This window comes from Dasypus novemcinctus, chromosome 16, assembly GCF_030445035.2.
Source record: "Dasypus novemcinctus isolate mDasNov1 chromosome 16, mDasNov1.1.hap2, whole genome shotgun sequence".
Classification (NCBI taxonomy): Eukaryota; Metazoa; Chordata; class Mammalia; order Cingulata; family Dasypodidae; genus Dasypus; species Dasypus novemcinctus.
In genome coordinates, this window is record NC_080688.1 from 52,648,994 (window position 1) to 52,676,514 (window position 27,521).

The following is a 27,521-nucleotide window of genomic DNA, read 5'->3' on the forward strand; positions in this document are numbered from 1 at the left end:
GCTGATTTTTAAAGTTTTTTCCTCGAAGCATTTCCAGTGGGTTCTTCACAGTGGAGGTTACAGTGCTGGCAGTTCCCCTGACCTAATGGAATCTTTTCCACTGCAACTAAAATTTGAACTAGCTGTTCACCTTCACCCCTCTAGATGGCCCTCATGGACAGACCTCACAATCATCCCTCTCTGAGTGGCTTCCCCTACTACGGTTCCATGTCGGTTCCTGGGAAATGGTCAGGCAGCCTCCTCCTGACAAATAGCTGAGCTCTGGGACATGGCTAGCACACTGTCTCCCCTCCAGACTCCGCAGCTTACTGTTCTGGCGTTACTCTATGGAAGCCCCACACTCACCAAGTTAGAAGTAAGGAGGAGGCACCCCCTTTTCTTTGGGCATGAGAGTTCACAAATCAGCTTTGTCCAAAGATATTCTCCTCAGGAAATTTCTTTGTCTTGCCCCTTCACAGTGTCAGGTGGGAGGGGAGGAAGAGCCATTGAACAAGCTCTCTGTATTTTCTTTGAAAACCTGCACATGGGGGATTTGGCACTTCATTGGGCATTTCACATGTATTGCAACTTGATGCCTAATTGAAACTTCAGTTTCATCTAGGCAAGTTTGATATGTATGGCTGACTTGAGGGGGAGGTTGTCGCTAATGTTTCTAGCATAGATAACTGGGGAGTTAATGAAAGATAAATATAAAGCACCTTTGAATTAATCAAAATTTTAGTTGCAAGGAACAGCAGACACTGGGTGATCAAGGCAGAAAAGTTTATTAAAAGGATATGGTAAACAATCAAACACATTCTGAATATGGGCCAGAAAACAGGCCTGGACTTTTCAAAATAGCCAATGTCTTGAAAAACAAACAAAATAGGGATCCAGCAGGGGGCTGTTGTAGATCAAGAGATATAACCAAATGCAATTCAATGTATGGAAACTTGATTAGAGCCTGAATCAAAAGGAAAAAAAAAAGGCCATAAATATACTTTTTGGAACAAGTGGGGAAATTCAAATATGGACTATATATTGCATTATATGATGGAATTATTGTTAATTGCCTTAGATGTAATAATTATGTCCTGGTAAGACAGGGAAATATCCTTATTCATAGAAAGATGTGTGCTTAAGTATTTAGGGTACAGTCATGAAATCTGCAACTTAATTTAGAATGATTCTAACAAAAAAAAATATATGCTCATTTGTGTGTTTATAGATAAATTGAACTTTGAATGTGGCAAAAATTGTATCAACAATTGGTGACTATAGGTAAAGTATTATATGGGTATTTGTGGAACTATTTTTTTCACTGTCTATATAAATTTTTTTAAAACAGAATTTAATGTGAACTTTTTTTTTTTTGCTATAATTATTAGTTTTAGAGGCATTTTTTTTAGGTTTATTTTTCCCTACCCCCTCATTGCTTACACTTGCTGTATACTTGTCTTTAGGAGGCAACAGAAACTGAATCTGGGACCTCCAACGTGGGAGGGAGGTGCTTAATTTCTTAAGCCACCTCTGTTCCCTGCTTTGTTGGATCTCTCATTAGGTTTTTTCTTCTTGTGTCTCTTGTGTCATCTTTTTGCATCAGCTTGCTGTACCTGCCTGTTGCATCAGCTCACTGTCTTGCTCGTTTTCCTTAGAAGGCACTGGGAACCTGCTTAGTTGTATCCCTGCTCCCTGCTTAGTTGTATCTATTATGTTTTTCTTCTTATGTCTCCTGTTGTGTCATCTTGTTCTATCAGCTTGCCATGCCTGCCTGTCATGCCAACTCACTGTCTTCTTTAGGGAGCACTGGGAAACAAACCAAGGACCTCCTATGTAGTAGGCGGAAGCTCAGTTACCTAAGGTACATCTGCTTCCCTCAATGTCTAGAGATTTGAAAAATTTCAAAATAAAATTTTTGCATTAAATAAAAACATAAATAAAAGCATAAATAAAAATTTCCTATTTAACAAAAGGATTGGGTAGTTCACAGAAATGGATGATGATCAAGTTCAAGGCTAACACCATGCCCAGCAAATGTTCTCGTGAGAAATGTACGCAGCATCTGAAACTGTGGTTTGTGATGCTACATATTTTGGTGCCAGGGATTTAACTCTGAGACCACTGCTGCTTTGTCAGAGTCTCCTCTGTTCTCTCTTTCAGTGGTTTTCCACTTGGACTGCATACTAGGGGACCTTTAAAAATATACTGATGCCTCATTGTCAGGCATCTTTTCTCATCAGTTTGGGATGGAGTCTGGACACTTCAGGTGATTCTAATACATAGTAAGGGCAGAGTCTCACTGGAATAAATGACTAATTCAGATGACAAAAATTTGCTTTAAAATCGGGTGGCCCAAAGTTCTGATATTTTGTCTTTATTAGCATTATTACTTGAATTGCTACAGTTCTAAATGCTCAAAGTTTAAGAGCCTAAGTAATTAAATTGAAAGAATCAAAATATCTCCTAAAGGGAAGATTTTACAAAGTCATGTGTGATGATTTTTAAAAAGTTTAAAATTGCAAATGGTTAGGGTTAGGATTGCAAGATAAGAGGTGTGTCATTTTAAATATTTCCCATTAGAAGCTAACTGAATGGCTGATACATATTTTAAAGCAACGGAATAAGCTATTAACATGAACCTCAGGTCATGCTCCCCAAAAATGAAGGGCATTAATATTTCAATATTTCAAATATTGAAAAAATGGGGAAGCAGCCAGTCTATTTGTCTGCCCCTTCAACTGCTCTGGGGATAAAACACTTGTGGGACTGTGCAGTACAGACTCATTTCAGAGCCCTGGATTGTTAAAGGCCACCTCTTTACTTTTTTTCCGTTAGGGGCTGTGGAAAGTGGTAGTGGGGGGAGGACTGAAGTCTCCTTTTCACTGACCATCTATTACTACAATCAGCAAAAACCAAAAACTTCATAAATACTCAAATGGTTTCGGAGAAGTACGGGTAGAGAATCCTGGGGATTGGTTTGAGTTCTGCAGTGGGTTCACAGAAGAGAGAATCCTGGGTTGACTAGTAGGGGGAGGTAGTAAAAAGGAAAGAAGCTTGGCCAATCATAGTGGTGGAGAGAAGTCAGGAAAGGAAAAGACAGAAGTGGCTAGGATTGAAGTGTGAAAGCTTTGTAAGTCCCTGCTCCTCACTCCTCAGAGTTCTTCATTCTCCAATCTCTGGGACTACCGAACAAAAACTGCAGCCACCCAAAGCCCCCGCTGGGAAATAAAAATGAGGACCTTACTTTCCTCATTTTGCTAGGGCTAAGGCTGTAGAATGAGGAAATGATTTCAGATATTCCTATTTGAACCTGAGCAACCTTCTCTAGAGAAATCCTATTAGACGTAGTAGGTAGGTTCAGATTTATCTTGTGTCAGATATTAGGCAGATATGGGCGGTCTAGTACCCCCACATGTCTATGGGAAAATGATTTCTGAATTACAGACAACTTACTAACAAAGGAACTCCTGGAATCCCATCCTATTCTAAACAGGAGGCTGCCAGTACTAAGGATGACCAGGGACCATGTGAACAGGTAGAAAGCTTTTATCAGCAGTGACGAATTTCTTCAAAACTCTTTATGACGAGTCCTATGAAGCAATGTTTGGGAGGTTGTTTGCTCATTTTTTTAATGGCTAGAATTGTGCTGCAAAATCACCTCTTAAAAAAACAAACAACAACAACAAAAAACAAATAATGTTGGCAGTCACGCAAATACCAGGACAGAAAACTGCAAGCAAGAAACTTTATAAGAAACTGATGATATATGGAGCAAAATGAGACTTGTTTGTGCTGAAGGATATAAAAAGCATACAAATGTATCTTCAAGAGTTTTTCTGGAGCATTCTGACACATTACATTAAAGCATCAACATTATCTAAAACATTAAATCATCTGAGGAGCAGTGCAAATGTTTTAATGCAGCGACATCCAACAGAACTTCCTGTGATGATGGAAATATTCCATATCGCTTTGCTGTCCAATACAGAAGCCACTTGCCACGTGAATACTTGAAATGTAGCTAGTGCAACTGAGGAACTGAATTTTAATTTAATTTACTTTAAATTACATAGCCACATGTAGCTAGTGGCTACCAACTGAACAGCACAGTTCTAATGCCTCATGTTAATTGACGGGGAGAAGGGTGTGGAAAAAAAGATCTATTTGGCCACTGAAACAAGATTGGGAATTCTCCACTGCTTCTGGAGGTAGGGGGTGATGGATACAGGAAGGACTCTTGTGGAGACCCCAGTGTGCCCTTCCAGCTTCTGGCTAATGCCACTGGAAGTAAAAGGTCTAGGATCTTGATCACTCAGATGGCCTATGGTTCAACAAAGAGTCAAAGGCTTAGGCCATCTGTACATGGAGTTCACTGCTGAGGGGCTGGTGGGGAGCTTGAAATGGGGGTGCTCATTTTCGGACAGAGTTTCCAGAGGCAGAGGAGGATTTAGAAGTGGAGGGACCTGAGGGCCCTTTCTGGGTGCCTGCAGGCTGCACAGGCCCTTTCTTTTTGGGGATTAAGGTCTTGTTCTTGCTCTTGAACACTCGGCTGGGATCCAGCTTGTTCACAAAGGAGTCGGTCTCTTCTGTGAGCAGGTCTGTATTATAGGTGATGGGTTTATACATGTTGAACCATTGCTGAAAGGCAGAATTGGGAGAGAGAATCATATTTCAAAGGAAAAAAAAGGAGCAGGGTTAGGGAGAATAGGGAGAATAGGGAGCTGGAGAGATGAGGCAAAGAGAAAAATTTTATGAAAATCTCCCTTGAAAATCTATTAACACATCCTTTAAATCAAAGTGATGATAGATCCCATCAATCCCTGGTAAGACACACCACTTTCTGAAGTCGCACAGCCTTTAAAATAAATGCAGTTTGAGAATTAAGACTCTGAGTCAACTTCCTTCCTTCTGCTCCACTGAACCCTGAGCCAGGATGCTATGTCTCAAATCTCTGGGGCACAGTGTTCTTGTAACTGTTCTGTTCTCAAACTAGTCACTCCCCATGAAGTGTATGTTGGCAGCACTCCTCCTGCAAGGTTGCTGTATGACAGAGGCCAGCGCAGGCCTTCTGCTGATGGCAGCTGCCTGAGTTAGTACTCTTTTTCCTAATGGCTCTCTGGGTTGCTGAAGGTAAAGGACAACCACATCTATTGACTTTTCTTTGAGCACAACCACCCTACAATGTTGAGCAGGTGGAAGTTATCATTATCTTATGTGACAAAATGAACTGTAAAACTGCAATGGAGCTGAGTCCCTAATTTACTGCCACCACGTCAAAAGTTCTAACCATACATGGTGTTCTCAAATCAGGCTGTATATGAGAATTACCTGGCATCTTATGTGTGAAATGGTGCTGGACCTATACTATAAATGAGGTACATTTATATTAGCCTTTAAAAAGAATGAGGCAGTTCTATATGTACTGATTAGGAATGAACTCCAAGACGGAGTGTTACATGAAAAGAACAAAGTACAGAAAAATGTGAATAGCATATTGCATTTATGATTTGGGGAAAAAAACCCAAAAACCAATATGTTTGCTTGCATGTTTTATATGCATAGAGTATCTACAGAAGGACACACAAGAAACTGTTAACAGTGGCTGCCTCTGGGGAAGGATACAGGGAGACTGGAGGACAAGGGAATAAGAAACTTTTCACTTCTTCTGTGTGCATGTATTATCTATCCAAACAAACAAGCAGACCTACACCCCCAAATAAACTTTACTTTAAAAGAACTCTCTAGGTGATTGAGGATCAGCCAAGCATGGGAACCACTTTAAGTAGAACATAAAATGAGATTATCCACTTAATTTGGAATTACCTGCCTTGTTTATTGAAAATGCAGGTTCTTGGGCCCAACCCCAGGTTTCCTGAATCAGATGGGGAGGCTGAGAATCTGCAGTTTAACAAATTTTTTCAGAAGATTCTGCAATAGACCAAAGTCTGAGATGGCAGATGCCCCTGTCTTACCTTGGCTTGGGGGCTTATGCCATAGCTGGTGAATGCATACTGCCACTGGGGTAGGCCCAGGTGCGTGATGAGCAGGCGATAATAAGCAGTAAAGGTATCTGTGAGAAAATGCCAGTATAAAGCTCTGTCCAGGAACCAGATTTCAGTGTCTTGTGCTAATGCTGTAATAACAAAGAAAATAACTGATAAGGGATAGCTTAACACTTTTTTTCCTTTACATACTGGTAGCACAATATTGTGAATATACTGTTAATATTACTGAAATGTATACATGACAGTGGTTAAAAAGAGATATTCTGTGTTGTGTATATGTTACCACAATAAAAATAAAGGAAAAAAAAAGGTCTTTAGGTAAGAAAGGGAGGATTGTGGGAAGAGGGTGATGGACTAACAGAGCTGAATACTCTCACAAAAACAATGGAGAAAACCAAAAGCTGTCTGAGACCCTGCTTTGGGGGTCAGCAAACCAGGACAGTGCTACACAACTCCCAGGAAGGTGAGAAGAGATGAAGAACCTGAAGTGACAAATGTGTTACTAAGCCCCGTGGCAGCCAGGGAGGGTTCCCCTTCCCCTTGCCCCTCAAGATAATAAGCTCGGGTAAAACCCCTGTCTTGCTGCAGCCAACTGAGAAGGGAACAGACATCTTCCTTTCCTGTTAGTTATTTCAGTGGAAAAGGGAGGGGAGGTTGGGATGATTGTCTTCAGTGAATACAGCCAGCAGAGCCCACTCTGAATTTCTGCTCTGGAGATTCAACACAGGAACACAGGAAAGAGCACCACAGAGGAAAGGTGTGCCAACTAGTGCCATCTGCTGGCCAGTCTGGAAATGGTATGGACAAAAACTTCACGCTCTCTGTATACAAAACCTGGGAGAAAAATCTGCACCCCACTAGTGAGTCTCTGGCCCGATTTTGAAAACTTAAGCTGAGAAATTTTAAATACTGAGAATAAGTTGAACCAAATATCAAAGAAAAGCTGTGAAGAAAAACTAGGCAAGAGAAAGAAATTGACCATCATAGTAAATTCATCAACATATTCAGATGCCTAGACATCAGCAAAAAATTACAAGCTATACTAGGAAACAGGAAGGGATGGTCAGCCAAAAGAACAAACCAAACATCCTCAAGAAATGCAGGATTTAACACAATCAGTGATAACCACAAAACTCTCCTAAATCACTTCAAAGAATTTATAGAATATTTGACTAAAGAAATAAAGGATATTAAGAAGATACTGGGAGAGAATAAAGAAAAATTTGAGAGACTGCAAAGAAAAGTAACAGATCTTATGGGAATGAAATACATAATGGATGAGATTAAAAATACATTAGAGGCACATAAGAGCAGGTTTGAATTGCTTGAAGACAGAATTAGTGAATTGGAGGCAGAACATATGAACTGGACAAGACAGGAGAACAGAAAGAGAATGGAAAAAATGGAACAGATTTTCAAGGAATTAAACGACAATGCAAAATGCACAAACATTGGCATTATTGGTGTCCCAGAAGGAGAAGGGAATGGAAAAGGGGCAGAAAGAATATTTGAGGAAATAATGACTGAAAACTTCCTAACCCTTATGAATGACACAAATATCAATATCCAAGAAGGACAACGCACCACAAACAGAATAAATCTGAATAGATCTACCCCGAGACACATACTATTCAAAATGACAAATATCAGAGACAAAGAGAGGATTTTGAAAGCAGCAAGGGAAAAGCAGAGTCGTGTACAATAAGATTAAGTGCAGACCTCTCATCAGAAACCATGGAGGAGAGAGGAAAGTGGTATGATGTATTTAATGTACTGAAAGAGAAAAGCTACAAGCCAAGAATTCTGTATTTGGCAAAGTTGCCCTTCAAAAATGAGGGTGAGTTCAAAGTCTTCATGGACAAACAAAAACTGATAGAATATGTTACCAAAAGACCAGATTTACAAGTGACGCTAAAGAGGGTGCTGCAGCCTGAAAGGAAAAAAAAAGGGTGAGAGATTTGGAGAAGAGTTTAGGAATGAAGATTATTAGGAAGGGAGAACTAAAGGATAGGAAGACAGATAATAGAATGGGATGACAACAGAGAACCGAAGGACAAAATCAAGTAATGCCTTTACAGTCATAACACTGAATGTTAATGGACTGAACTCCTCATTCAAAAGACATAGACTGGGAAGTAGATTTGGCCCAAAGATGGGGCATCTGCCTACCACATGGGAGGTCCAAGGTTCAAACCCAGGGCTTCCTGACCCGTGTGATGAGCTGGCCCATGTGCAGCGCTGATGCGTGCAAGGAGTGCCATGCCACGCAGGGGTGTCCCCCATGTAGGGGAGCCCCAAGTGCAAGGAGTGAGCCCCACAAAGAGAGTCGCCCAGTGCGAAAAAAGTGCAGCCTACCCAGGAATGGTACCACACACATGGAGAGCTGATGCAGCAAGATGATGCAACAAAAAGAGACACAGATTCCGGGTGCCACTGACAAGAATACAAGTAGACACAGAAGAACACAGAGCGAATGGACATGGAAAGCAGACAACGGGGGGGGGGGGGGGGGGGGGCGGGGCAGGGAAGGGGAGAGAAATAAAAAAATATAACACAAAAAAAACCAAAAAAGACATAGACTGATAGAAAGGATAAAAAAAAATATGCACTATCTATAGGTTGTCTATAAGAAACCCACCTCAGACATAAGGATACAACCAGGTTAAAAGGAAAGGCTGGAAAAAGGTATTCCATGCAAACAGTAACCAAAAAAGAGCTGGAGTAGACTAGATAAACATAAAATAACAATATTACCGTATATGAGCAATAATTACTCAGTACAACTAGCAAATTGTTCCTGTGATCAGTATTATTTAAGTTTATTCATGCAAAATAAATATTTGCTTTAATTGATGAGGACTAGAGAAGAGATAAATTTTTGGTTACTTCATTTTTCTTTAACTCTTTCTTATGCATACTCATTAATTAAAATAATCCACCTGGGCCAATAATGATTTAGCATGACCACTGTTGGAAAAGATTTTGAGTTTTTCTGCCTCATAAAATTATGAATTGGCTTATTGTTATCTGCAGTAATTCATTCTAATAAGATGTGAAAAATTCCCAAATAGGAATTTGATTATTCAGAAAGAATTATGGCCTAAATGGAAATTAAATAACTAAACCAAATGATTTATTTCATTCTTAGAGATTATTATGTCCAATAGTTAGAGCTATAATATAAAAATTACATTATAATTAATTTCTATTATATTAAAATTATTTACATTTATAAATGTTTGTTGCTATACTATTTCTTATAATTGATTATATTAAATGTAACGTGGACTTATACTGTTTTAAAATTTGTAATTTCTTTCCATTAATTTTTATATTTTATTTTACAATTTTACAATAAAGATCTTTTTAATGGCTAAAAAAAAGCCATTGATTATATACTTTTGATCGATTATATGATATTTGAATATATCTGAATAAAATTGCTTAATAAACAAATAATTGTGTAGGAATAGCCAGAAGTAGCAGCTATGTACAGCAAGGGAAACAGAGAGAGTGAGAGGGGAGGAATTCCCTTGTTTGCTTGTCTGTTGTTTATTATTATTATTGAAATAATGAAATGCTTTAATAATGATTGAAGTGATGAACGCATAACTATATATCAAATACCATTGATTTTACACTTTGGATAAATTGTAAGATTTATTAATATATATCAGTAAAATTGATTAAAAAATATAGGGTGGGTTTGGGAAAAATACACCAAACATAAGATATAGAATATAGCTGGCAGTAATATTTTGATGATGTTCTTGCATAGTTTGTAACAAATGTATCACAATGCAAGGTGTTGGTGGAGGGGTGATGTATGGGACCCCTGTATGATATTATGCATGTTTGCTTTGTAAGTCCACAATTTTTACTATACACTTACTGTTTATGTATCTTCATGTATGAATGATATATGAGAAGGGAGGATGGGAGGAAGGGAAGAAAGGAGGGAGGAAAGGAAGGAGGGAGGGAAAGAGGAGAGGAAAGAGAGAGGGAAGAAGGGAGGAAGGGAGGGAGGGAGAGAGAGAATAAGGAAGGGAGGGAGGGAAGAAGGAAGGGAGGAAAGGAGGAGGGGAGGAAGGAAGGAGAAATAGCTGTTAAAATTGAGTTGCGGATATGTCAGTAAAGTTCCTCTCTTGTGGAGAAAAAAAATCCCCAAACCTGCCAGTGCCATTCTCCATTTTCTTTGGTATTCTTTAACAAATTTCCAATCTATGAATTCCTCTCTGCTGCACTTCAACCATCAGGCACCTAAGCAGATGCTTCTTTTCTATTCAGCAACAGCACTCCTCCTTCAACACATACAGGCTGTGTGGCCTCAGCCTTCCTGATGGAGAGAAACAGACTGGCTCTGGCTGTTTTGAAGAGCCTCCTTTAGGAATCAGTCATGAGACTCAACCATGGAGGAGCCTAGACCAGTTTACTCCTCGGGAATCCTGCCTGTGCTGTTGTGCAATAACCTGGTAGAGCTGAAGTAGGCATTACAGTACCAGCCTCTACCCTGCACCTGTTTCTGATCTTCCACTTACTCCTTCAGGCCTATCCTAGTTCATCTCTTGTTTTGATAAATATAACAGCTCCCTAAGTGGCCTTGATAATCCAGACTTAACTCTTTCAAAACTGTTTGTGGGCATACACAATTTCATTTGAATGCTGCCATTCTCCTGATATACAACCTTGGCTTTCAAAGCTTCACAGGAAGGGGAGCACTGGCCTTTTGGCTTCATCTCCACATCCACAAGATGAGCTATATGCCCACTGAACTGGAATTACTTGCCATTTGCTCCAAATCGGTTGTACTTTTCCACAGCACACCTTTTAACCATGGGTCCCTTTGCTAGAATGCTCCTTTTACCCTACCAAATTCTGCCACCCCATAAATATTCTTACCCACACTTCAAGACTATGTCACTAAATTCCTTCTCTCAGAGGATAATGTGTATCATTTCTGTGGTACTGATAGATGGACAGACTCTGTGAATCCTGGTGTTTATGTCTTCTCACCCCTCAGGCAGAAATCTACTTGAAGGGAACTCAGTCATCTTCAGCTTAGTAGTTCGACAGTCCCTACTGGAATCTGAACTGCTGCTGGGGGTCCAGGTGCTCCAGCCACTGCTTAAGGGACCAAGGTATTTTTTTCTTGATTTCTCACCTGGGGTCTTAGATTAAGATCTAGTAACTCAAGTTTTTAATGCTGTTAATCGGCTAGATACAGAAGTATAGAAGAAAAATAATATGCTTCCTCCATGCTTAGCTAATACATGAACTTTCCGATCTTCTGGAGGAGTCTATAAACAGAATGACTTTTCTTTTTCGTTTTTATTCATCTATGATTCCAAACCCATAGATTGTTTTATAATAGCTCATAAGTGAAAATGGCTTAAAAAGACTTTAGAAATTCATTTAGAGGGATATGTTCAGAGAGAGCCAAAGGGGCTTTCTGGGTCTTGGTACCTACAGGAGGCCAGGGAGGAATGTTCTTTTTGTATGACAGCCAGTGAGCAGGGACACACGAGGTCTTACCCCAAATACAGGATCATATTTATAAATGACTCTTACCTGGTTTCCCACTTTTGTAGACAAGGCAAACCTTCCCATTCCCATTGCAAGAATCCAGCTCAAATATCACACTGCGAGAATCAAAGTGGGGCTTCTCTGGTTGGTCTCCATTGGCTGCAAACCCAGAAGTTAATGGTAATGTTTAAACATACTCAACTCAAACACATACTTATTCTTCTAGCTATTCAAGGATGAAAACAGGGAAAAGCCTATGTCAGACATAGTCTTAAACATTATTTTCAAATGTGAGTCAAATGAATTCTATATGCTAAATGCCCTGGATCTCATCCTCATCCATGGACTGGACCTTCTGTCTGGGATCATCCATTAACAACATAGAATGTCAGGGTACCTGGGGGAAGGTGGCCTATGGAAAACAAATTGTACACCTTGGCAGTGAGACAACAGGACTACATAAAGGCAGAGTAATCTGAAGAGCCTGATGATGAAAGGACTTCTACATTTTCCCAGTGAACTGCTTTCCCCTTATTTATAGTGTTTTACAGTCTTTTGATTGGAATACCCTTTCCCCTTTCAATATGTGTTATTTATAATATTCAACAATTTGATAATTCAATGAAAATGTTTTGGTATGTTTAAATCTGGTTCAACTGGAAACACCTACCTAGAAATCTAGTATCATGAAGTAACAGAAAACATAAGTTCTTAGAAATGTAAGCATTAAAAGCCTTCTCTCCTGTTTCATAACAGCTATTATGGGATAAAGATTGGTATGATGACTTGGGTGTAGGGAAATTTATAGACCTAGAAGAGATGGGAGAAAATAAAGTATAAAAAAATAATATTTTTGATTTTTATGTATACCCATACATATACAGAATTTCACATAAATGCATAAATATTTAGATTTCTAATTTAGAATAATTTCTTCCTCTCTTGTTTTTTAACTTGACTTTTTCCTCCTGTGGAGGTAATACTTTCATAGTCATCTTCATCTCATATGGTCTGAGACCAACATATAGATATACATTTAAATTTTGTCTTCAAGATTGCTTATTGTATAAAAATGGGATGTAATATACATTATATTGATCCTGTTTTCTCTGCAGTAATAACTATGTAGAAAGCTCTGTAAGACATTTAGTGTAACTTTCATTTGCTCTTTTTCACTCATTTCCTAGTGTATCAGTTATACTTCTTTAAAAAAAACTTTTAGTGGTAGCCCTAGAGTTTGGGGTATACATTTACAACCAGTCAAATCTGCTTTACAGTAGCACTATACCACTTCATGAGTAGTACAGGAACCTTAAACAGAATTTCCAATTTTTTAAGCCTGTCCCTTATAACACTCACTTATCCATAAGCTATAATCATCCGATACACTGTTGCTATTATTTCGAAGACTTATCTATTAGATCATTTAAGAATAAGAAAAATAAAAGGCTTTATTTTACCTTTAATTATTCTTTTTCCAAAGCTCTTCCTTCCTATGGATCCCCGTTTCTGATATATCATTTTTCCTTCTCTCTGAAGAATTTCTTTCTAAACATTTTGTGCAAATGAAAGGTAGGGTCCCTCAGTTTTTGGCAGAGAAAGTTCTTATCTCTCTTTCAAAGAGAGATAAGAATTCTAGGTTGGTGGCTTTTCTCTTTCAACACTCCACTCTCTTCTTGCTTGCATGATTTGTGAAGAGAAATTTGATGTAAGTCTTATCCTTGTTCCTCTTATGGATAAGATTTTTTTTTCTGTCTTCATTCAAGATTTTCTCTTTGTCTCTGGTTTTCTGCAGTTTGAATATGGTATGTCTAGGTGTTGCTCTTTTTGTATTTTTCCTGACTGGTGTTCTCTGAGCTTCCTGTTGTCTCAGTTTTCAGCCATTGTTACTTCAAATATTTCTTCTGCTCCTTTCTCTCTTCTCCTCTGGTGTTCCCATTATGGGTATGTTACATCTTTTATATTTGTCTCACAGTTGTTGGATATTCTGTTCTTTTTTTTTTTTTTTTCCATTCTTTTTTCTCTTTGCATTTCAGTTTGGAAACTTTCTACTGACATATCAAACCCAATGATTCTTTCCTTGGTCATGTCCATTTACTGGTGACCCTATCAAAGGCATTCTTCATTTCTGCTACAGTGTTTTTGAATTGGAGCGCTATTGAGTCTTAGCATTTCATCCTCTGCTTACATTACCTGTTATTGCATGTTATCTCCTTTTTACAGTAGAGCTGTTAGCATATTAATTTTAAATTCCTAGTCTGATAAATTCCAAAATCTCCCATATCTCAGTCTGTTTTTGCTGCTTGCTTTGTCTCTTCAGACTACTTTTTTTTTAAACCTTTTTAGCATGTCTTGTAATTTTTTTTCGAAAACTGGACATGATGTATTGGGTACTAGGAACTGAAGTAAATAGGCTTTTAGTGTGAGGGTTTATGTTCATTTGACTAGGAGTTATGCTTTGTTTACTATTTGCTAAAGCTGTAGGTGTCTGAGGCTTCAGTTTCCTCTAGTGTCCTTGTTTTGGTTTTCCCTCTTATCTTTGGGTTTTCCAGAAATTCCTTCTTAGAGTATGAATCTTGCAGTTCTTTCGGCTATTATCAGACAGTTCTATTGATGTGGTAAGGTGTGGGGGAGGGGGAGCATTCTATAATCCTATGATTGGATCTTCTCTTTTAGTGTACCTGTACCCTGGGCTGTGTTTCCCAGCTTTTCCTCATCCCCACTTCCCTTTGGTGAGATAGGAAGGATAAAGGGGGCTAGAGTTGGGTATTTCCCTTGCCCCACACCAGGCTCTGGTAGTTTCCCTTGAGGACAGGTGGAGAACAGAATACTCTGGGTATACTTCAAAATGGTTCCCCCTTGGGAAACATTCCTCTCCCACTCCTGAAAGCACTAAGGTTTTTCTTGAACCTTCAAGGTAAGAACTTGGTAGAGCTCCTGTCCTGGAAAATTAAAAAAAGTATGGGTCCTCCACACTTCCAAAACTAAAACAGGAGTTTTTAACTCTCAAGCTAGTCTACAGTTAGCCTCCATCAGTTCTTCTATTATGGTTAAAGTTTTCCTGTCAGTTTCTGGCTCCAGAGGTTTTTTGTCCCAATAAGTTGTGATTCCTTGTATTTGTCTTTCTCTCCAGTTTATTTTTTTAAGATTTATTTCTCTCCCCTTCCCCTCCCACCCCCCATTGTCTGCTCTCTATGTCCACTCGCTGTGTGTTCTTCTGTGTCTGCTTGCACCCTCACGGCACTAGGAAACTGCATCTTTTTTGTTGCATCATCTTGCTGCATCAGCTCTCCATGTGTGCGATGCCACTTTTTTTCACATGGGGCAGCTCTCCTTGCAGGGCACACTCCTTGAGCATGGGGCACCCCTATGCATGGGCGCTTCTGCGTGGCATGGCATTCCTTGCGTGCGGCAACTCTACATGTAGGCCAGCTCACCACACAGGTCAGGAGGTCCTGGATATCAAACCCTGGACCCTCCCATATGGTAGGAAGACCCTCTATCAGTTCAGCCACGTCTGCTTCCCTCTCTCTAGTTTTTGGGGCATTATTTTGCCTCAAGTTGGTTTGATCTCAGTTGTCTGAAGGACCTTAGAAAAGTTTTTGATTTTCAGTTTGCCCACCATTTTTTCTTGTTGTAAAGACAAGAGTGGCAACTTCCAAGATTTTCACACATCTGAGTGGAAACCTGCTAGCTTTTTAATGGCTGCCTGATAATCTGTATTCTAATTTATTCCACCATTCCCCTATCAATATCCATTCACCTAAGAAGATTCTATTGTGACTGCTATAATACTTCTGCACCTGTTCTTATGTTATGGTGCTTTCATTTATCTGGGAAAGATTCTCTGCACTGGAATAGATATTGCCATATTGCTGTTCAAACACGCTCACATTTCCTCTTGTACCATAGGAGAGTACTTCTTTCTCCCTCATTCCTAAGAATAATAATGTTATAGTATGGCAGGCACTTCCAGTAACTTTTCCCACATTCACTCAAGTTTTCCTACTTGGTGACACAGAAATCTGTTGCTGTTTTAAAAAACTGTCTTCTTATTATTGAGATGTAGGAGTTCCTTATATATTCTGGATACAAGTTCATGGTCAGTGATTTTCTCTTCGTCTGTGTTTACCTATTCATTTTCCTGTGTGTTTCAAAGAATAAAGGTTTTGAATTTTTATGTAGTTGAATTTAGCAATTTTTCCTTTTATGGTTATTGCTTTCTATATTCTTTTAAGTCTTGCAGATATTCCCCAATGTTTTCTTCTAGAAATGTTATAGTTTTAGCTTTCATATTTAAGTCTATGATTTATCTCAAATTATGTTGTTAGAAAGGGGGTGAGGTACTTTTTTAATGTAAATATCCAGCTGTTCTAGTGTCACTTATTGAAAAGACTCCCTCCCAACTGTATTGCTTTAGAACCTATGTTGAAAACCAAAAAGGTCATATAAGTGTGAATCCATTTCTGGGTTCTCTATTCTGTCTATTGATCTACTTGTCTGTCCTTAATGCTGGTATCACAATCTCGCTTACTGTCACTTTATAGTAAGTCTTGAACTCAGGTAGCATAAGCATTCCACATTTATTCTTCTTTTGCAAGACTGTTTTGAATATTCTAGATCCTTTGCATTTCCATATACATTTTGGATCACCTTATCAAATTTTTACTTAAGAGTTGGCTGGGGCAGTGGACTTGGCCCAGTGGTTAGGGCATCCATCTGCCACATGGGAGGTCCGCGGTTCAAGATCCGTGTGGAGCTTGCCCATGTGCAGTGCTGATGTGTGCAAGGAGTGTCCTGCCACGCAGGGCTGTCCCCCGCATAGGGGAGCCCCACGCGCAAGGAATGCACCCCGTAAGGAGAGCCGCCCAGCGCGAAAGAAAGTGCAGCCTGCCCAGGAATGGTGCCGCACACACGGAGAGCTGACACAACAAGATGAAGCGGCAAAAAGAAATACAGATTCCCGTGCTGCTGACAACAACAGAAGTGGACAAAGAACAAGTAGCAAATAGACACAGAGAACAGACAACTGGGGTGGGGGGAAAGGGGAGAGAAATAAATAAGTAAAATAAATCTTAAAAAAAAAAAAGAGCTGGCTGGGATTATGATTGGGACTGAACAGAATCTAGAGATGGATTTGGGGACAACTGACATTTAACATTTGTGAGTCTTCCAATACAGAAAGATATTTTTCTATTTCTTAAGATATTCTTTAATTTTTTCAGAAATGCTTTATAGTTTCAGTGTATATATCTTGCACATCTTTTGTTAAATTTAAACTATTTTATTTTTTGATGCTATTGTAAAGAGCTTACAATTTTCATTTTCTAATTATTTGTTGCTAGTGTACAAAAGTATAATTAATCTTTTCACATTGATCTTGTGTCTTGTAACTTTGCTAAATCCACTAATTCTGGGTAAACTATCATAACATTTGTTAATAGAAACAGTTCAATTTTTTTCTTTTCCAATCTTCATGTTTTTTATTTATATTTCTTGCCTTCTTGTTCTGGCTAGAACCTCCATTACCATGCTGAATAAATTGAGATGAGAGTGGACATTCTGCTTTGTTCCTGGTCTTAAGGGAAACATATTCAATATTTTACCCTTTACTATGATTTAACTGTAGATTTTTTTGTAGATTCCTTTTTAGATTAGGGAGCTATTCCTAATTTTCTGGGTGTTTTGTTGTTGCTTTTTTAATCATGAAAGAATATTGAATTTTGTCAAATTCTCTTTCTGTATCTTTTGAAATGATCATATGGATTTTCTCCCATATTTTGTTAATATGGAATATGGTGTGATTATTTTGTGTCAGCTTTGCTAGGCTATTGTACTCAATTATTCAATTACACAATAATTTGGTACTACTGTGAAAGTATTTTGTAAATATGAATAACATCTACAATCAGCTGACTGTAAGTAAAGGATTTATCTTTGATAATCTAGGTGGGCCTCATCTAATCAGCTGAAAGACCTTAAGAGCAAACCTGAGGTTTATCCAAGGTAGAAGAAATTCTGCCTCAAGACTGCAGCATCAGAAGGCCAAATGGTCTTTACCCCCATGGCTGTGAAGGATAATTGGTCTCTAGCCCTAGCTCAGTCCTTTACTGAAGCTCCTTGAATTCTCTCTGTTGTGTAGTCTACCACTATTCTTTCAGCCTCAAGGGCAGGGAAAATGACGCCTGTCTGTTCAACAAATCCTTTGCCTTTTGGGGTTATTTCTAGAACACACGTGTGAGGCTAATATGACTTTCTTCCCACCCTTAGGGGTTCCACAGACCTCTGAGTGACAGGCTTTTCCCAGGACCCATTACTTTCCTTTCTTTGTTCCTGGATGCCTTTGGTGCTATTATCCAATTGCTTGTCCAGTTGAGTAAATACACATTGTATTAATTTCCTTTCCTAGAACTTCAATGAACCAAAAGGCCTTAGAATAGAAGACAATATTAGTCTTCATCTGAATATTCATTCTTTCTTTCTTACTAATTAAGCCCAGATTCTGTTTGAGGAGGCAATGTTGCATAGCTAAAAATACTCATCTCAGATTCTATTGCAAGTATGGGTAGTGTTTTGACTCTGCTCTGGCTAAAAGGAGGTAAGTAGAAGTTTATTGGGAGGGGCTTCTGAGAAAACTATTGTTTTCCTATAAAAAGGAACATATTTTGAGAAGAACTTTTCTGTCCTTTGCCTTTGTCTCTTTCTTTTTCCTGCCTGGAACATATACTTGAAGTCTTGAAGTAGAGACCACATTCCTCAATCATGAGGATGAAAACCAGAGTCAAAGGCTGATACTTCTGGAAGCTGGAGAGAGACTATCATTGACTTTCTCAAGCAGCTATACCAGCCTAGGTCCAGATTTCTTATGAGAAAAATAAACCCGTTTGATTTGGATATTGTATTTGATTCACTGTTATATGCAACCAAACACAGTTGACTGAAGTCCTCATTTATACCAAGTTGTCCATAGATTTTAGCAGCCATTTAATTTTCATATTTTTAAACAAATCAATTTTATTGGTATATACTAATAAAGCATAAATTCATCCAAATTGTACAACAATGGTACTCGGTGTAATCATGTATTTGTGCATTCATCACTTTAATAATTTTTAGAGCATTTTCATTATTCCAATAATAATAATAAACAAAAAACAAACGAAACTCATCATCTCTCAATCTCTCTATGCTTCTCCTGCTATACATAGCTGCTATTCTTTTTCCTTCTCTTTAGTATATTTGTATTTATATTTTGCAAAAACAGTCTTATATATGCAATATAACCCATATTCATGTTTTACATGAGGTTTTACTGTCATGTACCATACAATGTTACAGCTTTTAGTTTTCCTTCTAGTAATATACATGATTTTAGACTTTCTCTTTCTACCACTGTCATACCCATACAATAGCACTGTTACAAATACCATGATATGTTTTCACCATTTATATTCATTTCCAAAGATTTACAGACAACCATTTTACCAATTCTGCACAGATTAATCCTCAGCTTTCCATTTTCTATCCTCTTTCTATTTTCTAATTATTCTAATTAACTCTAATTATTAATACTCTAATTATTAATTCCATGAGTTTACACAATATTTAGTTCATAAGAGTGTAATCATACAGTATTTGTCCTTTTGTTTCTGGCTTGTTACAATCAACATAACGTCCTCCAGGTTCATCCATGTTGTCATATGCTTAATGACTTCATTTCTTCTTACCACTGCATAATATTCCATCATGTGTATACACCACAATTTGTTTATCCATTCATCAGTTGATGGACACCTGGGTTGTTTCCAACTTTTGGCAACTGTGAATAATGCTGCTATGTACATCAGTGTGCAGATATCTATTAGTGTTACTGCTCTCAGTTCCTCTGGATATATACTTAGTGATGGTAGTGCTGGGTCACATGGCAAATCTATATTCAACTTCCTTAGGAACGGCCAAACAGTTCTACACCGTGGCTGTATCATTCTATATTCCCACCAACAATGAATAAGCATTCATATCTCTCCATATCCTCCCCACACTTACAGTTTTCTGACTTTTTAACAGATGCCAGTCTAATAGGTATGAAATGATGTGGCACTGAAGTTTTGATTTGCATTTCCCTTGTCGGTAGTGATGTCGAACATTTTTTTTTTCAAATGTTTCTTTGCCATTTGTATTTCTTTGGACAATTGTCTTTTCAAGTCTTTTGCCCATTTTTTAATTGGGTAGTTTGTCTTTTTATTGCTGAGTTGTATGACCTCTTTGTATATCACGCATATTAAACTCTTAATGGATATATGATTGCTATATACTTTCTATAAAGTTGGTCACCTTTTCACCCTTTTGACAAAGTCCTTTGTGGTACAAAAGTGTTGAATTTTGAGGAGGTTCCATTTATCTGTTTTTTTATTTATTGCTCATGCTTTGGGTGTAAGGTTTAAGAAACTAGGGTTTACCACAAGATCTTGAAGATGTTTTCTTACATTTTCTTCTAGGAGTTTTATGGTTGTTGCATCTATATTTAGGTCCTTGATCCATTTTGAGTTAATTTTTGTATATGGTGTGAGATAGGGGTTGTAGCAGTTTGATATAGTTATGAATTCCAAAAACAGATATTGGATTATGCTTGTAAACTGGTCTGTACATGGGTATGATTAAATTATGATTGGGGCTTTGATTGGGCCACTTAGGGTATTGAGTCCCAAGGGGTGGGGACTCAAAGATAAAAGGCATGGAAAAGGACAGATTAAGAGCCTTTTTAATGTTGGAGTTTTGATGCTGGAGTGTGATGCTAAAGTCTTAAGCTAGAGCCCTAGGAGTGAAGCACATAGAGGAAAGAGAAGCAAGCCCCGGGAAGAGAGGAACCCAGGAAGCCTGGACTCTGGCAGACATCAGCAGCCATCTTGCTCCAACATGTGGAAACAGACTTTGGTGAGGGAAGTAACCTATGCTTTATGGCCTAGTATCTGTAAGCTCCTACCCAAATAAATGTCCTTTATAAAGGCTAGCAGATTTCTGGTATTTTGCATCAGCACCACTTTGGCTGACTAATACTGAATCTGGTACCAGGAGTGGGGTAGTGCTTTTCTAATTATCAAAATGCTGGAATGGTTTTATAAATGGCTAAGGGGTATTTTTTGGAGGAATTTTGAGATGCTTGATGGAAAAGGCCTAGATTGCTTTGAAGAGACTGTTGATAGCAGTATGGATACTAAAGAGACTTTTATGATGCCTTAAAAGTAAATGAAGAAACTATTATTGGAAACAGGAGGAAAGGTGATCCATGTTTTAAAGTTGCAGAGAACTTAGCAAGATTAACACCTAAGTGCTTTATGGGAGGAAGAATTTGAAAATGGCGAGCCTGGTCAATTAGCTGAAGAAATTTCCAAAGGAAACCCAGAGAATGTGGCTTGGCTTCTCCTTGCAGCTTATAGCAAAATGCTAGATGAGAGAAATATGCTGAAGACTGAACTGTTGGGCACAAAGAAAACAGAAACTAATTCTGGAAATTCCAAGCCTCTGGAAATCAAATCCCCAGAAGAAAGTGCCCCTCTGGAGGACTTAACTAAACTTGGAACTTATAAATCAAGACTGAAGAGGCAGTTATGTCGGAAAGACTTGTGGAAAGTCTTAAGTGTCTGATGGCTTGGACACTTGCTTCCTGTATGATAAACTAACAGACTTTTTGAGACAGCTGTATGAACAAAACCACTGTCAACCTGGAATAAAAGGGACATGGAAAGGAGAGATTGCAGGGGAAATGACTTCAAGAGGAAAACCACGGAAGCTGAGATCTGGAATTAAGACATCACCTTGGGCCAAGGGAGGAACCCCACCCATGTGTACAGAGAGGGTGAGTTTGCCCCAGCAGTTGAAGAGGGTTGATGTTCCTGCCTGATGTTCTGGGGGAGTTCTGCTGCTCCAGGGTACAGAGAGGGTGGAGCACATTCCCCAAGCATTAGGGTGATTAAGGTCAGTACTCCACAGGTCTGAGAGAGGTGAACCAATCCCCCATGGATTATGGAAGGCCAGGTGGTCAACTTGTTGCTCTGAGAGGGTTGAGCCTATATGCCAAAGGTTAGGGGGAATGTTGTCTTCACGTCACTGTACTAGGGGGTTTAAGACTCTAACCCAAAGATTGGGTAAGGTGTGGCAGTCACCCCAATGCTCTCAGAGGGTGAGGTCTGGAGGTTGGTCGATACCCAGATGCTTGATGAGGGTGGAACCAAGAAAATGGCCATTGGGCAAGCATGTGGAAAGGGTGGGTTCCCATAAGCCACCAAGGAGAAGAAATCATCATCTTAAGAATGACTCTCAAACTTTGAAATCGAATGGAGGATGCCCTACAAGTTTACTGAACTATAGAGGACCTGTGACTCATGTTTCCCTCCCAATTTCTCCTTATTGTAATGAAAATGTTTATCCTTTTTCTGCCCATTTGTGTATTGGAAGCAGATAAATTGTTTTGTAATTTCAGAGGTCTATATCCAGGTGGGACTTTGTCCCAAGAAAACTGTATTTTTTAAGTTAATTGTGATATGATTTAGTATTTGCATTGTTACTAATTTAAGGTTTTTAAAAAATATTGTAATGTTTTTTTGGAATTCAGAGGGTAGAGAGTATCAGTTTGATACAGTTATGAATTCCAAAAATAGATATTGGATTATGTTTGTAAACTGGTCTGTACCTGGGCATGATTAAGTTATGATTAGGGCTTTGATTGGGCCACAGGTAAAAGGCATGGCAAAGGACAGAGTTAGAGCTTTTTTAATGTTGGAGTTTTGATGCTGGAGTTTGATGCTGAAGTCTTAAGCTGGAGCTCTAGGAATGAAGCACACAGAGGAAAGAGAAGCAAGCCCTGGGAAGATAGAAACGCTGAGCCTAGAAAGAAGCAAGCCCTGGGAAGAGAGGAACCCAGGAGGCCTGAACCCTGGCAGACATCAGCAGCATCTTGCTCCAATATGTGGAAATAGACTTTGGTGAGGGAAGTAAACTATGCTTTATGGCCTGGTATCTGTAAGCTCCTACCCCAAATAAATGTCCTTTATAAAGGCCAACAGATTTCTGGTATTTTGCATCAGCACCCCTTTGGCTGACTAATAAGAGGTCTTCTTTCTTTCTTTTGTCATTTAAATTTGAGCCATTTCACTCAGAAGTAGCAAATAGCTTAAAGGTAGGAATGGAAAGGGAGGGAGCTACATTTAGACTGCCATGATCCCTGAATTCTCTTAATAATTTAATGTTGAGTGAAGTTTGCTCTATAACATTCATTCATAAAGCAAGTATTCACTAAGTGCCTACTATGTGCCAGATACTGGTCTCAGTGCTGGGAATACATTATTGAACAAAACAGACAAACATCCTAACCTCTGCATTCTTTTCATGAAACTTCATTGTTGATACAAGCTCCTCTTTACTCCCAGGGTCCTAAGAAGCAATGGATGGGAAGGGTCTGGTTTGGGGAAACAAATTACAATGCCACAGTATCTTCTCATTGTTTTCAAATATTATAAAAGGAAAGCAAGAAGGCTGAATTCTAACTCTAAGCAGAAATTCCTCCACATACCTTCATTTGCATCATCCTCTAGGTCTGCAAGAGTTGGTGCATTAGGGAGTGAATACATGGAAGACTGGTTGAGTTGAGTCAGTTTTGAGATGCTATTAATTGCCATGCTGCCCAAAGGAATGGTGTGCTCTATAGGAATAGTAAAAAAAAAAAAGAGAGAGAGAGAGAATTACATGGAGTAGCAGTCTAGTTACAGTGGTATTCATAAAGACTTATGCTTGACTAAGCTATACCCAGCTACTGTTTGGTCCCAGGTCTGAAGAATTTTGATGAAAAGTGAAAAGGAACACTGCACTACATACCCTTAAGCACCAACTTTTCATGCAAAATAAGCAAAAGCAACTGGGGCCATGGGTGATGAAGACTCTCACAGTAGGTGTTAAAGGTGGCATATTGCATAAAAATTTTTTTTAAACAATTCAATTTTATTGATACATTAACTAAAACTTAAAAAGGGGAAATTCTTAAAAGAACTAGGAAATCTGGACTAGGGGCTCCATTTGAAGGATAAAGGATATTAAAAAAATTTCCCCTCCTCCTTCCTTTGTTTAGCATTTGGAATGAAGAGATACACTTTCCAAAGGCTTAACAGCTTTGGTTATATAGTGACCTTCTACTCTTTTATTTTTTTAAAAATTTTATTTCTCCCCGCCCCCCCCAACCAGTTGTCTGTTCTCTGTGTCCATTTGCTGCGTGTTCTTCTTTGTCTGCTTCTGTTGTCAGCGGCACTGGGAATCTGTGTTTCTTTATTATTGTGTGTGTGTGTCAGCTCTTTGTGTGTGTGGCGCCATTCCTGGGCAGGCTGAATTTTCTTTCGCGCTGGGCGGCTCTCCTTACGAGGTGCAATCCTTGCGCATGGGGTTCCCCTACGCGGGGAGGGCACTCCTTGTGCACATCAGCACTGCGTGTGGGCCAGCTCCACACAGGTCAAGGAGGCCCGGGGTTTGAACTGTGGATCTCCCATGTGGTAGACAGACGCCCTATCCACTCAGCCAAGTCTGCTTCCTCTCTATTCTTCTTATTATAAGTTTTTGTGATAGGAAATGTCTCCCTCTCTATTTGACAGTCTCTCTTACTCCATAGAAAGTATTAGGCAGTCTTCTTGCTTAGTTCTAGTCTTTTGTGATTAGGGTATAAATAAGGAAGAAGAAAATTATATATTTTCTTATCTTGGAATCCTTGTAGTATAGGCTTGATCAGAATTTCTGAGTTTCTGAAATTTTAGGGGACACTTTACCAAATGTGCAGAGCTGACTTCCATGTCCACAAAGTATCGGCGATCTCTAACATTAACAAAGTTGTGTGTTCCCACATCTGCAATTAAATTGTTTTTGTCCTGCTAAAGATGACAGCCTGTGAACTGAGGTTGGTGACTTAGGCTAAGGCAATGTGAAGGACAGAAAGAAAGGCTTTGGTTTTAGGGTCTTTGTGATAGCAGGAATGAAGTAAGAAACTAGAATCTTGATCCATCTTGTTCATCTCAACTGACTATGTACTCTTATTTGTCAACCCTTAAATTTTTCTCTTAAGGAAAAGTTACAGAAAATAACCAGGCTTAAATTAAGGGTTGGGGGTTAAGTTTGGTAAGGTGGAGCTCACATTGTACTTTTCAATGAAGCAATACATGGGAAAAAGCTATGCCAGCAAAGATATTTTCCTGATGCTGTTCTCATAAGAGTTTTTGAGGATATACTCAAGTTTGATCTCTAGTTGCTTTTCCCCTTTAATGATGGAAGAAATAAATGATAAAGAAATAATTCAGATGCAGCAAATAGACACAGAGAACAGCCAACCGGGGCGGGGGAGAGGGGAGGGGAAGGGAGAGAAATAAATAAATAAATCTTAAAAAAAAAAAAAGAAATAATTCACTCTTGCTAAATTCTAACAAATGAGAGGAGATAGTGAAGTCTACTGGCAAGAGTAAGAAGGGCCCTCACCAGGCAACCAAACTGCCTGACGGATTCTCATCTTCTCTCCTCTGGTGCGCCCTTCTTCTAGATGAACTTTCCCCAGTGATGTAAAAGGTCTCAAAAAATATGATCACAATAATCATTATCATGACTAACATTGAGCATTTGTTATATACCAGGAATTAGTAAACTGTGCCCTCTTTACCAACCCCACTCAACAATACTACGGGATAGATGCTGTTCTAATACCTATCTTGTGGGTGAAGAAACTGAAGCATGCTAATAAGTGGTACAGCTGGCGCTTAGATCTAGACAGTTTTTACCCTGTATAATATTAGCCCTTCACATTTCACGCCCTGCCAGAGGCCAAAAGGGAATGAGGAGGTTGTATGGCAGAACAATTGCCAGTTATCATAATACACAAGTCACACTCCCTAGTTTATGGCCGTTCCTCTCCCTGAAAGAGATTACTAGCCCTCTCCCTGAAAGAGATCACTAGAAGCTGTCACTGATGCTTACTCTAACTGGTATGTTTAGAAGTGAAATCTTTAAGCTTGAGGTAGCTTGGGATTTTTGTCTACTGATTAAATTTTTCCTCTACCCCCAAACAGGAAGCCTTTAAATTGGGCTTCTAGTTAGGTACTGGCTATCCTCTGGCATGTGGTGGTGGTATGGTGGGTAAAGCAATAACGGTATCTGTTAGGTCTGGGAGATGATAACAATTCTGGACATTGCACTTTAGGAGCCTTTGATAACCATCCCAGATTCAGAGACTCAAAAGTTGAAAAGGCTCTCAGAGCTGTCCTCAGCCAGGGAAATGCTCCCCTGTGGGAAGGAGGCAGACTCACCATCCAGTTTCACACTCCATGTCATATGGAAGCCATTAGTCATCAGGTAAAAATTCTTCATATCCTCAGGCAGCACACAGCTATTTTTCTACAATCACAAAGCATCTGAATGTTAGGGCAGGAATGGGAGAGAGAGTACAGGACTATGTTTCAAAGCATCTGATTTACCACATTTCAGATCCTCAAACTAGGAAGATTCTGATAATTACCTTATAAAACTATTAGAGAAGAATTAGGGCCTACAGAACAGAGCCACTGGTATAATCTCTTTCTTGCTTCACCAGATAAGGCAGAGTAGGTGTGTGCTGGCATGATAATGCTTCGAAGGAGAGCTATCTGGAGAAACTCCAAGGGAACTAGCTGAAGAGGAGACTTAGGAGAAGGTGGAGCATTTAAGCAAAGTTTGAGGATTTGGAAGCAAAGCAATCATTGCCATATATTTCAGATCAATGATCATAAATTATTTTCTGAAACAAACTATTGAGGAAATGAGAACATTTTAAAAGAGTATATACTTCTAGAGCATTAAATATAGTGAAGTTATTGTGATAGTTTCGCTGGTTTGTAGAAAGTAAAAAAGTACAATAGGATATAAAGAAATATTTCATATGGATTGCAAATCATCCACACTGATGATGATAGAACAAAGGAGGAGTTAAGCTACCCTTTCAAGAGATTCTCAGAGTGAGTACTAAATTCTAAATAACCTAACTCGAAGCCAAACTCAGCATGTAGATGCAGTGCATTCCCCCCAGCGTGGGACATGACACCCGGGGATGAGCCTCCCTGGCACCGAGGGATCACTACCAAATACCAGCTGAAGATGGAACTAGAAAATGACCTTGAATTAAAGATTCCATACGGATCAGCAGAATATCCCTGTCTACATATAATAACATGACCTTAAAATGCTGTTTGACCTAATGTAAGGGGGCAATGGAAAGCAGAAGTGAGTTTATATGGCTACGAGTCTCTAAAAAAGAGTCTGGAGGCTGTCAGAAGGATTGCCCCTGTGCACAGCTGAGGAGAGTCTGGGAGACAGATGGAGTGGATGCAATCCCCGGGTGTAGGTTCCTTTGAGGGCTAAAGAGACCCACGGGTTCTATGGTCATGGCAGACGGGGTTCACTGCCATGTCAGATGGCCCTTCTTTGGGGCTGGTGTTTCTGTGTGATGGAACTGGACTCAGATGGGATCTCTTTTCATAAGACTTTCATCCTACTTTACTGGAATTGTAGTTGCTGTTGGGATTTAAGATATATTTAGGGGATTTTAATCTCTGGACTGACAATAGCATAGCCAGGCCCTGAGCATCAACAGACTCCAGCTCCTACAATCTGATTTATTGGACTCACCTCACTCAGCTAAGATGGAGTTGAAGAAGGACAACCACCACACCATGGAGCCTAGAGTGCCTACAACTGAAAGCAGGAGGAGTGCATCCAGTATCTATGTGGAATCTGAGCCTCCTCCTGACATAAAGGTGCAACAGACATAACCAATCCAAGGCCCACAGAGAAAAGGTGGCATTGGAATGGGAAAAGTGGACATGGTGGCTGATGGATATGGGGAATGGCAGGAAGAGATGAGATGTAGAGGCACCTTTGGGACTTGGAGTTGCCCTAGATGGTGCTTCAGGGGCAATCACCGGACACTGTAAATCCTCCCAGGGACCACTGGATAGAATG

At 39.3% G+C, this 27,521-nt stretch overlaps 1 protein-coding gene across 1 annotated transcript in view; it reads right to left on the reverse strand.

Moving 5' to 3' along the window:
* Positions 1–1,693: 1,693 nt before the first annotated feature.
* The window catches only part of TPGS2 (tubulin polyglutamylase complex subunit 2), a 60,176-nt gene continuing 34,348 nt past the window's right edge, over positions 1,694–27,521 (reverse strand). Inside the window, exons 3-7 of the mRNA XM_004473930.4 lie at positions 25,835–25,922; positions 23,077–23,205; positions 11,553–11,666; positions 5,952–6,112; positions 1,694–4,617 (exon numbers count right to left, since the gene is read on the reverse strand). Coding sequence (XP_004473987.1) covers positions 4,390–4,617; positions 5,952–6,112; positions 11,553–11,666; positions 23,077–23,205; positions 25,835–25,922 — 720 coding nt within the window. The 3' untranslated portion in view covers positions 1,694–4,389. The remainder of the gene's footprint in view (positions 4,618–5,951; positions 6,113–11,552; positions 11,667–23,076; positions 23,206–25,834; positions 25,923–27,521) is intronic.